Raw genomic sequence first — 14,633 nt, forward strand, 5'->3', positions numbered from 1 at the left:
CAGATAATGTTCATAGAGTACATTTCACCTTGAGGTTTCATTTCCAAACTGTTTTTCAACTAGAACTAGACATCAAATATTACACCCAAACATCAGATATGTATTTGGGTAAATAAAAACACCCATCACATTAATAGATGAAGCAAAAAAAACAAACAAAAAAAACAAACAAAAAATAAAAAAACAGTTCCTTTATGATTGCAGCATTTTGAGTATAGTTTTTTTAAAGGTGACCTATTATGCTTTTCAGTATTCTGTGATATACTGTTACAGCGGTGATTAAACATGGGCAATTAAATGAAGTCAGTGTACATGGCATGTATGAAATGCCAAAACCAAATTGCCAGGATTGTATAATGGAAGATCTGTGCCACGTATGGCCTGGAAGTCCCGAGGACAAAGTGGGAGATGCCCCCTAGGGTGGTCGAGAATGACCATGGTAAGATCCTGTGCGACCTCCAGATACAGATCTCTAATATGGTTAACCATACAACTCTGGGAGTGAGCAGCCAATCAGAAAAAAGTTGGCTTAAAAGAAGAGTAACTAATAGTTTGTTTCAAACAACAACAAGAACAACAATAATAATTAGAATAATAATGAACAACGAAACAGTATATATAAACACATTGTTAACCATACCTTAAACTAGGTAGCAAAGAAACTTGAATAAACAAAAGTAAGTAAATTTGTGTTTGAATGATTATTTCATTGGCGCATACCATAAAACTCGTACTGTTGGAAAGCCATTTTATTTCCCTTTAAACGGTGCCACATTTGTAAGGAAAATGCATTTGTGGGTTGTGCACACTAAAAACATGCCAAATGTTCTCTGTCAGTGCCGACCAACTCATTCTGTTATTTACTCATGTTTTGAGCTGCTGGTAACCCAGGTGCTGATAATCTGGTGCTTGATTAACAGGTGATTAGCATAGACCCAGCTACAACAATCTGTTGGTGCCTGCTCCAAGCATGCAATACTTGACTGATCTGGATAGCGTCTGTGATACTGGAGAACTTCAAGCTGTTTAGCAAAACCACGTTGCAGAAAAATTTGAATGAGCCCTAGCACCATCTCCAAACTAAAGGCCAAGTTCCATGTCAATCTCCAGTCTCATAGGGCTGTCAAGAGGTCTGCCATCAGTGCCATTCACCATCAGATACCTTTACACTGAACATACGGAGGAATGTTATGTCCAGCGATGAGTCCAGATTCTGTCTATGGAAGTTAGATCATAGGGTCAAAGTATGGAAAAAATGCAGAGAATGCTAAGCTGACTGTTTCACTGACAGGCTAACAGCTTTTTGTGGAGGCTGTGTGATGGTGTGTGGTGACAACTCCCTCACTGTAAAAACAAGGCTTTTTCACCACGGTCATCAACGGAGGTAATCTCAACGCAGAGAGATATGGAGATGAGATTCTGGAATCAGTATCAATCCAATGTCTCCACAGTCTGGGGTTGAACTCTATTCTCAACGATTACAACACTCTCTGTAACAGGGTGCGGTTTATTAGGCACTAACTTTATTTAAGGAAAAGTTGACTTATAAAAATTAAACAACATTTAGAAAAAAACACTTATTCAGTTGACTTAATCAAGTGAAAAGGCAGTGACATGTGAGAAATGTAAATCTGCTCTAGTAGTGTACAAGAATAGAGTGGGAATCAAAGGTCCCCTTTAAACCATATAATTTAAAGGCACTAACTGGGAGAATAAGTACTATCTGCTGTTTATCTCAATAGACCAACCTTAAAAACCCACATAGATAGGACACAGAAGTAGGTATTAATTTGCATTTACATTTACAGATTTTCTTTAAATTTGGGTGTAGTTTGCATTAAACTTCAATAAAAACATGCCTGTTGTTTGCTGTTACTACAGGAATTTATATTCTTAAAAAAATCATTTTCATATCATTTTTCAGAGCAGGTCTGCCCTACGTATTGTAGAAATATATTAGTGATGAAAGGACAGTGAGCTGCATAAAGAAAGGGGATGACAGAAACAGGAAAGGAAGCACAGACAGAAGGAAATATGTACAGAAATATGTTTTAAACATTAGGACTGCTGCACCAGTGATGAACCATTGATGAGCTGTGGGTACTGTTACTGCGAATGTGTAATGTGTTTTACTGTATGTACACACACACACACACACACACACACACACACACACACACACACACACAACCTTTAATCCCAGCAGACCCTGGGGCCTCGCTCTAAGGCCCCTCAACTGGGTGACAACAAACCTGCCTGTCTGATTTATGGAAATGCAGATGGAATTTTTATTATGCCTCTTCAAGATACACACACACACACACACACACACACACACACACACACACACACACACACACACACACACACACACACACACACACACACGTTGTGTTCAGCTTAAAGAAGGACAAAAGAGGCTCAAATGCTGTAAGAAAAGTGAATACTCTCCGCATAAAAAACCCATCTCCTCTGTGTGTACTTGTATTATTAGTATTACGCATGTTGTGGAAGCAACATGCGTAATACTAATAATATGTTCACTCTAGTGTGTTGTGTCAGTGTCTGCCACTTCTGAAGTGATGAAAACACATCTATCTGTGCATAAAGATGTCTTCGTATTTATTAATTGTAACCCACATTTACCATAAATTATGAAGTATTTCCTATAGCTATTATCCATAATCAGGTCAGTGTGTTGTCTGTAGGTATTATTAAATATTTATGTATACATTTCCATCCATGGCTTTTCTACAGTTTGGACATTCTTTGATTTTTTTTCTGCAGAAAAAAATATCTCCTGATACATTACCTATTAAAGAAACAAACACAATAAATTCATTTATAAAAAACATTGCTTTGCTAATACTCATGGATCAACATGTAAACATCATTTAATCATCCTAGCTGCCTCCAAAAGAGCTAGTTTGAACTATTATATACACATACATATAGATAGTTTAGTAGAGTGGCCTCTATTTTTCTCTGACATTTGCTTTATTTTTTATTGAGCTTTATACATTACCTCCTATTTCTGCCCATAAAATACATTTAATAAAGTCTGATAATTTACCATCTTGGGACCAGACGTTATTGCTTTAATCCATCCAGCAATTTTCTTCTGCCTATAGAATTCAGGGTTGCAGGGGGACAAGAGTCTATCCAAGCTGACATGGGTGAGAGGTGCAGTACCCTGGACAGTTGCCAGTCTATCATTTCTATTTATCTTAATATAATATAAATATAACATAATATAGATATAAAATCTAATATTAAATTAAATATAAAACATAATATTACAATAAAATGTTTATCTAGCAAGTAACTTGTAGCCTCACCTTTAGCCTGAAAGTATAGCTTCCTCCTCTGAAAGAGGAGCCACTACTGGTTTATGAGTGCATATGTCATTTTTCTTCTTGTGTTTTCACAGCAAGACAGAATCAGCTGTGCAGCCCTAAAACATTTAAACATTAATCATAGAAATGTGGATTCCCCCTAAATAAAAGAAAAGCACACTGATAATGGGTAAACAGCAACAATCTTTTTTGTATTACTTACCCTATAAAGCAGCCCCCAAAAAAACAAAACACAAAACCATGAAACAGAGGTATTAAGAAGAAGAGGAACGTTTACCTCTGAACATTTATGCCTCTGCTCTGACTGGAGGGGGTTGAGGGTGGGGGGGATCAGAGGTGTAGAAGACAACCAACTGAGATTGTATTTGTTTCTTTTAGATGAATATTCATAACCTTCAAATTATCTCATCATCAGCATCAAAGTAAGGGAAGGAGCACCTTAAAGGGGGGGAGGTAAAGGTTTTCATTATCAGGTAACACTATCCCCTTTATGAACAATACTCGCTGTCACCCTTTAAAGACGACGTTGAACAAAAGGAGAAAGTGGGGAAATGTGAGCGAGTGAAGGATAAGGAGGGCTAACAGGGAGGGGAGGGTGTTTCGATTGTCTGCAAACTTCACCATTCATCTGCTGCTCATGTGGAGATGCCCCCACCAGATCAACTGCGCTTAATATGAGAAACTCAGTAAACTCTATTCCTTTACATCTTCTTTTCATCAGCCCCCTCCTAGTGTTTTTTATCCTCTTTGCATCCATTGGCTGCATGCGTTCTTCATTTTTCACTTCAGTTTCTTTTCTCTTCCTCACCCCATCCTCTCTGGAGTGCTCTTTGTCCCCCCAGTCCTCAGTCAGTATCCTCCCTCCCTGCCTCCACTCTCTCTCATCTCATCCCCACATCCCCACCCCTCAGCATTTAGTGATTAATGCGAGTTTTAATTGTCATGCTCACTCTTATGCTCATTAAAGTGTATTATGCAGCAGTTAGGGTATTAAAGTTCAGCGAGAAATTTCATGCATACTGATGAGAATGCAAATGAGCCCAGCATGAACAGATACTATGGTTTGTATTGTGCATGTGTGTGTATATGTGTGTGTGTGTGTGATTATCCCCAGGAGTGAGCCAGAGTGTCATTGTCACCCTTACTAGCCATTTTAGCTAAGCGGGGAGAGTCCACCCATAGAAATCATGTTAATGGAAGTCTTAAAGCATTCTTTGTGGCTAAATACCTGGATAGTATTTAATATATAAATATTTCCAATGATCTGGATGGAAAATATTCACTGAGGTACAATGAATTCAAGGAGGCATGCACATCATGTAGATACAAATAAAACTGAAAATTGAAATTAAAGGTTTACCGTGGATGAGTGTGCGCGTGAGTAACAACATAAAAAGCAGCTTTTCAGCAGTAGCTTTAGTTAATAAAATAGGCATAGTGTAACTTATCAAAACAGTAAATGTACCAACAACTAGCTTTTTTGCCAAATATATGACATATATAGCAATACTTGTTTAAAAAATTACAGTCAAATTTAATACCAAAATATTCAATGCTGCAGTAAAACTTGTGAGAAAAGTATTTGTACATTCTGATATTTTAAAAGAGTTATATTGCATTGTGTAATCATCACAAAATTCTGTTATTTCAGTTAGTTTAAATTATGTTAAAGATATAATTACAACAGTAACATTTACTAACTACATTGTTTTTCCACATAGGTTTTTTTAAATTATATTTTTAAATTACATGTATTAAAAAGTTAAATGAAAAATGCTTTAACTCTATCTTAGCTTGCATATCTTAGCTTAGCTTAGCCTAGTTTCAACACTTTCTTTTAGCTGATGTCCATGATTCTTTCCTGAATGCAGAATAATAAATTACTGTGAGCTCCACCATGCACTGTCATCTGGAAAGCTTCTGATTGGCAACAGCTTCATTTCTGAACACAGCAATGATTCCAAATACACTGCCAAATGTAATACAAGTATACCTGGATAAAAAGGAAAACATGGAACATTACTAGTCATGGAATGGCCTCCCCAGAGCCCAAGGCAGTATGGGATCATCTCGACAGAGAATGGAACAAAAGGCAGCCAGCATCCAAAGAAAATCTTTGAATTGTCGTTCAAGAAGCATTCCTGAAGGATGTTTGAAGAAATTACAAGAAAGCTTGCTAAAAGAATTTAGGCTGTGGCTCAAGACTTCTGCACACCATTGTACAAAACCCCCACAAACAGCATGTTTTTATGTATAAAAGCAGCCATCTTGAATTTTATATTCAATTATAATATAATTATTGGATTTGTAGTTTTCTGAGTTCATAACAGATTTGAGCACAAGATTATGAAAAATGTTCCTGGTAACTCTGTAGCTAGCCTCATGAAATGAAACTAATTTTAGAAAATTAGCATGCTCACACATATGGCAATATGCATGTTTAACAGAAATAATGGTTACCATGTACCACGTCCTCAGCATGTTAAGGTGCTAACTTCTAATATTTAGCATCAGACAAAGATTAGCTATAGCTTGGGCTGATAGAAATTTATTATGTTTTCTTTGTACTACCTTATGAGTTTTGGGCTGATGAATCACGCCCTTGAATCAGCCCAAATTAAAACTAAACGAGGCATAATTTCACTTGTAGTGACTGAGTCTCAGTCCAAATAGGGCCAAGGGCATACAGCCCAAACCTAGTAAACCCTGGGATGAACACTGGACCACAATCTGCTTACTGAAGTGACTGTCCCGATACAGTAAGCTACTGTATCTGGAAATTTAGAGGTTTCCAGAGTTCTGAGTATGCAGAAACAAATGGCAGCCGCATACCTCACTGATAATAGCTGCAATTTGCACATAAACCAAAACAGTGTTCTAGCTTCTAGTTTTGTTTTAAGGTTTGTGTGCAGCCCACTGCACATGCTCACAAGTGTTCCAAATCAGCAAATAGGTGCAGACCATTAGTGTAATTGCAAAAATAAACTGCTTTCTATATTTTTTTGGATGTTTCACAGATGCGAAAACTTCATGGATGAATTCATGGATCTTTTATACTAGAAAGTGTAAAAGTAGACAATGTCTACAGTTTGATATGCTGTATCAACAGTTTTACAGTAGAATAATGGTGTCAGTGATAATGAGTAGGCAACAAAGCCGAGTGGGTTGCTGTATGGAGGTCACCTAACATACAGTATCTATGATCCTATAGGTCAGAGGTCCTAAACTTAAATGAGCTGTGGGCCGCTGCTGGCACTGTCATCTCATTGGAGGGCCACTTTAGTGGTCCAGTAGTACAAACCCACAAATATTTCCAAAAATGTAGTGTTTTGTTGTTGTATTTTTAAATTTCCAATATTGTGTAACAAGACAAAACTGCAAAAGTGAACGCAATTCCACGTGAAAGACCAATACAAAGTGGTGTACACGTGAGAAGTGGAACGAAAATCAGACATGATTCCAAACATTTTTTACAAATAAATAACTGCAAAGTGGGGTGGGCATAATTATTCAGCCCCTTGAGTCAATACTTTGTAGAACCACCTTTTGCTGCAATTACAGCTGCCAGTCTTTTAGGGTATGTCTCTACCAGCTTTGCACATGTAGAGACTGAAATCTTTGCCCATTCTTCTTTGCAAAACAGCTCCAGCTCAGTCAGATTAGATGGACAGTGTTTGTGAACAGCAGTTTTCAGGTCTTGCCACAGATTCTCGATTGGATTTAGATCTGGACTTTGACTAACACATGGATATGTTTTGTTTTAAACCATTGCATTGTTGCCCTGGCTTTATGTTTAGGGTCGTTGTCCCGCTGGAAGGTGAACCTCCGCCCCAGTCTCAAGTCTTTTGCAGACTCCAAGAGATTTTCTTCCAAGATTGCCCTGTATTTGGCTCCATCCATCTTCCCATCAACTCTGACCAGCTTCCCTGTCCCTGCTGAAGAGAAGCATCCCCAGAGCATGATGCTGCCACCACCATATTTGACAGTGGGGATGGTGTGTTCAGAGTGATGTGCAGTGTTAGTTTTCCGCCACACATAGCGTTTTGCATTTTGGCCAAAAAGTTCCATTTCGGTCTCATCTGACCAGAGCACCTTCTTCCACATGTTTGCTGTGTCCCCCCACATGGCTTGTGGCAAACTGCAAACGGGACTTCTTATGGTTTTCTGTTAACAATGGCTTTCTTCTTGCCACTCTTCCATAAAGGCCAACTTTGTGCAGTGCACGACTAATAGTTGTCCTATGGACAGATTCCCCCACCTGAGCTGTAGATCTCTGCAGCTCGTCCAGAGTCACCATGGGCCTCTTGGCTGCATTTCTGATCAGCGCTCTCCTTGTTCGGCCTGTGAGTTTAGGTGGACGGCCTTGTCTTGGTAGGTTTACAGTTGTGCCATACTCCTTCCAATTCTAAATGATCGCTTGAACAGTGCTCCGTGGGATGTTCAAGGCTTGGGAAATCTTTTTGTAGCCTAAGCCTGCTTTAAATTTCTCAATAACTTTATCCCTGACCTGTCTGGTGTGTTCTTTGGACTTCATGGTGTTGTTGCTCCCAATATTCTCTTAGACAACCTCTGAGGCCGTCACAGAGCAGCTGTATTTGTACTGACATTAGATTACACACAGGTGCACTCTATTTAGTCAATAGCACTCATCAGGCAATGTCTATGGACAACTGACTGCACTCAGACCAAAGGGGGCTGAATAATTACGCACACCCCACTTTGCAGTTATTTATTTGTAAAAAATGTTTGGAATCATGTCTGATTTTCATTCCACTTCTCACGTGTACACCACTCTGTATTGGTCTTTCACGTGGAATTCCAATAAAATTGATTCATGTTTGTGGCTGTAATGTGAGAAAATGTGGGAAAGTTCAAGGGGCCCGAATACTTTTGCAAGCCACTGTAAGTGTACACATTAGTTTTTGACTTCTAGTGAAAATTGTTTTCTATACAAATAACTCTCTCACTGAACTAACACAGCCAGTCCCTCAACGTGTTTGTACTCTCCTCTCATATTGGCTTCATATTAAATAATTTTTTGCTTTTTTAAAGAACTTATTTTAACATTGCACTCAACAACAAATAAATCCTCTCTAATAAAAACAGTAACTTCAAGGGCCAAATTGCATTTTATTTCTTCAACTCGATATACAAGAAGATGTGATGTGGGCCGCAAGTGGCTGCAAGTTTGAGACCCCTGCTATAGGTGAACAATAATGTTGGAACTAAATTTCAGTGTATCCATCAAAAAGATGGTTCAAGAAACTGAGAGATTCTTGAAAAGACAATTTAATGAAATATAATGAAATATATGTACTTGCTTTAAATCTAGTGAATACAGTGAAAGATAGATTTGGTCAAATGCCTGAAAAATGAGCACAGAGTCAAATGCTAGAGGCCTGTACTGTCTTATTCAACAGAGTGTGCCATGGTCTGTGCTACTGTCTCTCTTTCCCAGCCCACCCACTGTGTTCCCACCATGCTGAGTGAATAGACTCAGCCATTACTGTGGTTCTTCTGTGCTGTCTGCAGGGTAAAATGAGACAATACTCAAGATTGTCAACCAGGGGGCCTAAATCATTTACACAGCATGGAGCAAGTGTGCTGAAATGAGGCTGCTGATAACTCTGTCCTGCAGGAGCAGCAGGTGGTACTGTAACTGGAAGAGAAAAGTGACAGATAAGCCCATTACGGTGACAAATAGTGTGTTTATGCTCAAGTAAAACTGTTTAAATTTGTGTCTTAAATGTTCCCCAGTTGCTGATCAAAAGGAGATATCAAACATCTTTGGATGGGGCTGCCAGGAGTTTTCATTTCAGTATAACCTGCTGTACTGTCCTAGAAAGGCAGCAACGAATAATAGAGAAACACAGATATTACATTTTAAAAGATTTGCACAAGCTTTAATGATTATTTAAATACTTTAAACACAATACAAAAAACCCATAAACTGTTCTTTTTGCAGCTTTAAAACTTGTTGAAGCTGGTTCTGGTCTTTGTACTCCCGTTCATAACTGGGGCTCAAATATGTGTTTTAACAGTGCACATCTTATCTATGTATTGTACTGTGCACAGGTCTTAAGCCACCCCTCATTTCTTTATATTTTGTTGGCAAAACTATAAAAAATTCAAACAGATGCAGCAGTCTGCTGATTTTTTTTTTTTCTAATGAGCTTGAAGGTCAATCTTTGACATAAACATCTTTATTTTTCAACACAGTTAGGCTGTGTTGAGCAAATTGTCTTGAAATGTCATTAAACAGTCTTCAAGAATAGTTCTCCAGTCTTTAAAAAGGACAAAAGCTGTTCCAAAGCTCTTCTTCAGATGTTGGCTGCCCTTTGTTCCATTCTCTATCAAGATGATCCCACACTGCTTCAGTAAAGTTGAGGTTCAGGCTCTGGTGAAGCCAATGTATGATACTATTCCATTCAGGCGTTAAAATTAGCTGGGATGATCTCAAATAGCATTCTGGCACCATCAATTAATGACTAGTTACATCTAATAAGCAGACTACTTTTAAATTAGTTTATTTTTTATTTTGGTGCAGTCTTTTTCAATATGAATAAATGACAACCCATTGCCTACTTACACCATCATCACAACCCCTTTTTCTTCTCATGCATTCATGTTACAGATATCACAATTCTCAGCATCTAGTTAGCATTAGAAGCAAACATATACAGAGTAGTGGTTCTTTAATCAGCAGGTAATTTCAAATGCAACATGGCGTAACACGTTGTGCAGTTCATCGTAAAGCGTCTGTGGCACCTAAAGGTACAGTTGGTGAATTCCAGAAAGAAAGAAAGAAAATGCTAAAACAGGAAAATTAGAGGTTATGTGTTAAAAAAGTAAACATTTTACGTCAAAATGTACATATTGAATGATGTTTTCATCTTAAAAATCGTATTATAGTAGTTAATAACTCAAAGATTTCTTTCATCGGGCTTTGTGACTCAGCCTTACTATTTTTTTCATAACTAGATTTCGTGTTTCTTTTGTCAAAAATTGACTTCCATACCTCTCACGAAGCAGTTACGTTTCCTTTAAACGCCCCACATTCAGGTGGACCGTAAACCTCACACGGGGCGGTGCTGCGTTCATTGCCCCCTCCCCCCCTCAAACCACGAGGCTCGAGTGTTGACAGGCGAATAACCGCCCATTGGCACCTAGCTTTCATCCGCCTGATCCACCTCACCGAAAGACAAAGCCCCCTCTCTCCGTCCCTAGTAAATGTGAACGCCAACCGGTAAAACCACCGTCTGAAGTAGCTCTTTAATACAACTACACCGTTGTAGTTGTATTGTACAAAGTTAACATTCTGGGCCGAAATCTGGCTTTCAAAGGACTAGGGCCGGACGGGAATTCCGCCCTCCTGGCAGTCCTCAGCACGGAGCTTGCCCCGCAGACCCCGCCTTCTCTTAATTTGTCAACAAAGGGGTTTGACAAGCTCGCCGAAGCCCTGCCCCATGTTGCCATAAAAGGATGATTTGGCCATACACGGCCAACAATCAGACCGTGGGTAACCTTTTCCGTTCCCCATCCCGTTCATATGGTGCGTTGACTTCCTCCGTCGCCGTTAAAGCGGAGCTATCATGGCGGAGCGCGTACAGCAGCCCCCAGCCAAGCGGCTCTGCTGTAGACCGGGCTACGGCTCAACATGTAGACAAGGCCAGCGGGCCGCGGGGGCGCCGTGCGGCAGCTCGGGAGCCACCCAGGGCGAATCGAGCAGAACCCAGAGTCCGGAGACCCTCCTGGACATCGCGGCGAGGAAAGTCGCTGAGAAGTGGCCGTTTCAGAGGGTAGAGGAGCGTTTCGAGCGGATCCCGGAGCCCGTCCAGAGACGGATCGTGTACTGGTCTTTCCCGAGGAGCGAGCGTGAGATCTGCATGTATTCGTCGTTCAACACTGGCGGGGAGGAGATCGGAAGTAGCGGGGAGAGCGGCGACGAGACGCGGCTGCCTTTCCGACGGGGCATCGCTCTGCTGGAGAGCGGCTGCGTGGACAACGTACTCCAAGTCGGTGAGTGATGTGGCGATACTGGGCTCTACGGACAAAAATGAAACAACCGGACAATTTCAGTCGAGAACAGAAAGAACAAGAGGAGAAATTTAATGTCGGTGCGCGAGAATGTGTCGATTAACACGAGGAGGTAAAGTGACAGGGTTTGACAACAAAGGGCGACAGACTCGCGGAGAGGCTACAATGGGGCTTTAAATCTGCTGGGTGCATGAATGGGAATGTGTGACTGAGGCATTTAAATCCTGTTTAGCTCGGGGCTAGTTTGAATGTGAAAAAAAGCCTTAAAATACAGACTACGCTGAAAATAAAACAAAAGAGGATTTTCCCCCACATCACACCTCAGCAGCGTCAGAATGAACTGCGAAACTTTGTCATATTAATGACAAATAAAACGATTTTACTGTCCTCCGGCTGGCTTGGATCACTTAGTGACTGCGTTGACGTGACTCGGGGAAGAAGCATTTAGTTGCGTTAGAGCTTTATTTTTTCTGTATCACATATCATGAGAAAGGAGCCTGTTCAAATACCGTCTGACCTTTAAAATCTGTTTTAAAAGATTACATAAAACTATTGAGTAATAAGGGAAGTGTTCAGCTGGGTTGGGTCCCAACTGACACACATTACATTTGAATGAGTTGTTCTTTGTAGCACAATTGATATGCTGTTGAATAATAATGATAGTTGAGCATGCATTGTGGCTTTGACAGCCTGCATACAGTTTGATCAGCATTGTGTAGCAGTGAGAAGCTGATAAACACGACCTGCTGCACTGGAAAGGAGACAAGTATGCACTATTGATGTCTTATATTTAGATCTAGAGGAATGACGGGAAGGTTTTAGAGTTCTGTTTTTTTTAAAAGGCAAGAAAAAAAGTGTATATATATAAATTTTTTTCTTTTTTATGAAAAGAAGCTGAGAATTACCGTACGTGATCTTGTTTATAACCCATTGAGAGCTAGTGAAACAGGAACAGACACCTGTGTGCTTGTGCTTGAGAACTTTAGTCCACCAGCAGCATGAATCAGTGCTTGATTTAGTGTCATTTTTCCCCTCTCTGAAGAGGTTCTTTGAGATTTTAATTACCCAGCACACATATCAAATGCCCAGCATTTCCATTGTGAGTTTGGCACTTTGTTCCTATTTACATGTTCATTTGTGTCTTTCAAGCGTCCTGTTGCCAGCAAAAGAAGAGCAAACAAAAGCATCTTTTCACTCCCTTGTTAAGTAGAAGAGGTTTGGAAAGAGAAAGTATACTGGCACGGAGATTCTTCTTAAATGGGCCATGATTCACACCAGTCTACAGCCAGTTTGGGTTGTGTCTTTGTGCATATCTGAAGATCTCACTTTAATGAAGACAGCCCTCCGTTTGGTCAGGGGAAGCTGTGACCGTGCTACAGTTTGTCACCTGTGAGTTCATGAATCTCTGAGGGCTGTAATCCCATTACTCCATGTGCTTAATTTGAATTGTAATGGAATCTGAGTGCTTGCATGATCCATCCCTCGCCTACCCCCCCCTCCACCGTCAAATGCAGGCGGTTCATGTGGGCATTGTGTATTTGTGAATACGCACTCACAACACATTCCCCTGCCAAAACAAGAGGCCTATGTTCCCAGATATTGGGAAATGTTTCTGCAGGAATGAAACTGAATCTGGGCTCGATGTGCATTCTTACAAAGAGGAATAACAGTAGTCCGCACATCCCAAACGCTCACACACACACAGGGAGGCTTTCTTGGCTGATTGCACCCCAGCTTGGAATTTGCTGGAAAAATAGAGCCAAGAAGTGATAAATAAAAGATGTAATCTCCCCACATGTGGGCTGCACCGGAGGAGGAAGGTTTTCTTGCAGCAGACCTTGAGGAAATGAATTGGCACACATGCGCTGCGGAGCCTCACGCTCCACAACAGACCTGCACTGTTAATCTGAGCAAAGATCAACTTAGACATTTTTTTCTTGACAGTGTAGCTTCTCAGGTGTAGACCTGATGACTGCTTTATTACCTTTTTGTAGTCTATATCGTAGTTTGTGGTCATTTTATTGAACTGCTCCAGATGACCTGTTGAGCTACAACACAGTTATCTTCTGTTACAAATTGTAAATTACAGTCTAAATTATTATCTATGTGAAAGTTATCAGTGATGAAAAATGCCCCTAATTTGGCTTTTCAAAAACCAAGTAACAGATATTCTGATATGTTGGGGTTAGGTTTAGGGTCAATGTTTCAGGTTACTGTTTAGGATTAGATTTATGGTTACGGTTTAGGTTTGAGGGTTGAGTAGGTTTAGGTAGGGTTTGAAGGCTAGTTGTTAGAAGTAGGCTAGGAGGGTCAGGGTCTAATTCAGTTTGCGGTCAAAAGTCAGAAATGCATCCTGTGTGAAGAAACTACAATTTGTTCAAAGAGTCGTTACGGAACAAGAAAATAGACGCAGAAAGGGAACAGAAAGTAGAAGACATTAGAAGTAGTATTGTTGGGTAAACGTTGTGAATACCCGTTGTTCGACACAACCAGCCAAAATTGTGCCAATATGTAGTCTACACCCCGTCATTGGTCTGTTGTACTAGCTTTGATTTGATTGGTGAAATCTCTCATCGTTAGAGGCTGTAGGCACCTTTTCCAGGAACACAAAGCAGGTTCAGAGGGAGGGTGATGTTGCTAATGACCATCAATTCTCTTTTAATTGGTTTTGATGTAAAATTAATCAGACTCACGAGTTGATATAATAATTTTGTGATAGCTTCAACTGCATTGTCAGCACTGAATGTTGCCAAAGCAGCAAAACAACCGAGAACTGCCACAGCTGCTGTAATGCTGTTGTTGTTGTTGCGTTAGCCTTTGCTGATCAAGTTTATGATGCTAATAGCAATGCTTGAGAAGGTAACACTGCTTATTCTATTGCTACTTGTTGTCTTCTTCAAGTTTAACCAGTTAGCATTGTCACATCCAGTAGTTCTTCATGCTCGGAGGTATCCACTGCAAAGTGGAGCCCTGAAAATGCCCCCAATAGTAGTGTCTACATGCCAACATTGTAAAGCGAGCTTGCGGATATTGTATGCTAACGTTTTATAATTAGAACTAAACATAAAGGGCGACCGTGGCTCAGGGGGTTGGGAAGCGTATCTGTAACCGGAAGGTTGCCGGTTCGATCCCGGGGCTCTCTGTCCTGGTCGTTGTGTCCTTGGGCAAGACACTTTACCCTACTTGCCTACTGGTGTTGGCCAGAGGGGCCGATGGCGTGATATGGCAGCCTCGCTTCTG

The 14,633-nt window shown here is 40.3% G+C and overlaps 1 protein-coding gene across 1 annotated transcript in view; it reads left to right on the forward strand.

Moving 5' to 3' along the window:
- Window positions 1–10,430: 10,430 nt before the first annotated feature.
- Window positions 10,431–14,633, forward strand: part of LOC146706251 (zinc finger SWIM domain-containing protein 6-like) — a 51,392-nt gene continuing 47,189 nt past the window's right edge. The window contains exon 1 of the mRNA XM_085464349.1: window positions 10,431–11,375. Coding sequence (XP_085320475.1) covers window positions 10,949–11,375 — 427 coding nt within the window. The 5' untranslated portion in view covers window positions 10,431–10,948. The remainder of the gene's footprint in view (window positions 11,376–14,633) is intronic.

Source organism: Copadichromis virginalis, linkage group LG7, assembly GCF_057382275.1.
Source record: "Copadichromis virginalis isolate Kocher_CV1m ecotype Utaka linkage group LG7, C_Virginalis_male_GT1.1, whole genome shotgun sequence".
NCBI classification, from domain to species: Eukaryota; Metazoa; Chordata; class Actinopteri; order Cichliformes; family Cichlidae; genus Copadichromis; species Copadichromis virginalis.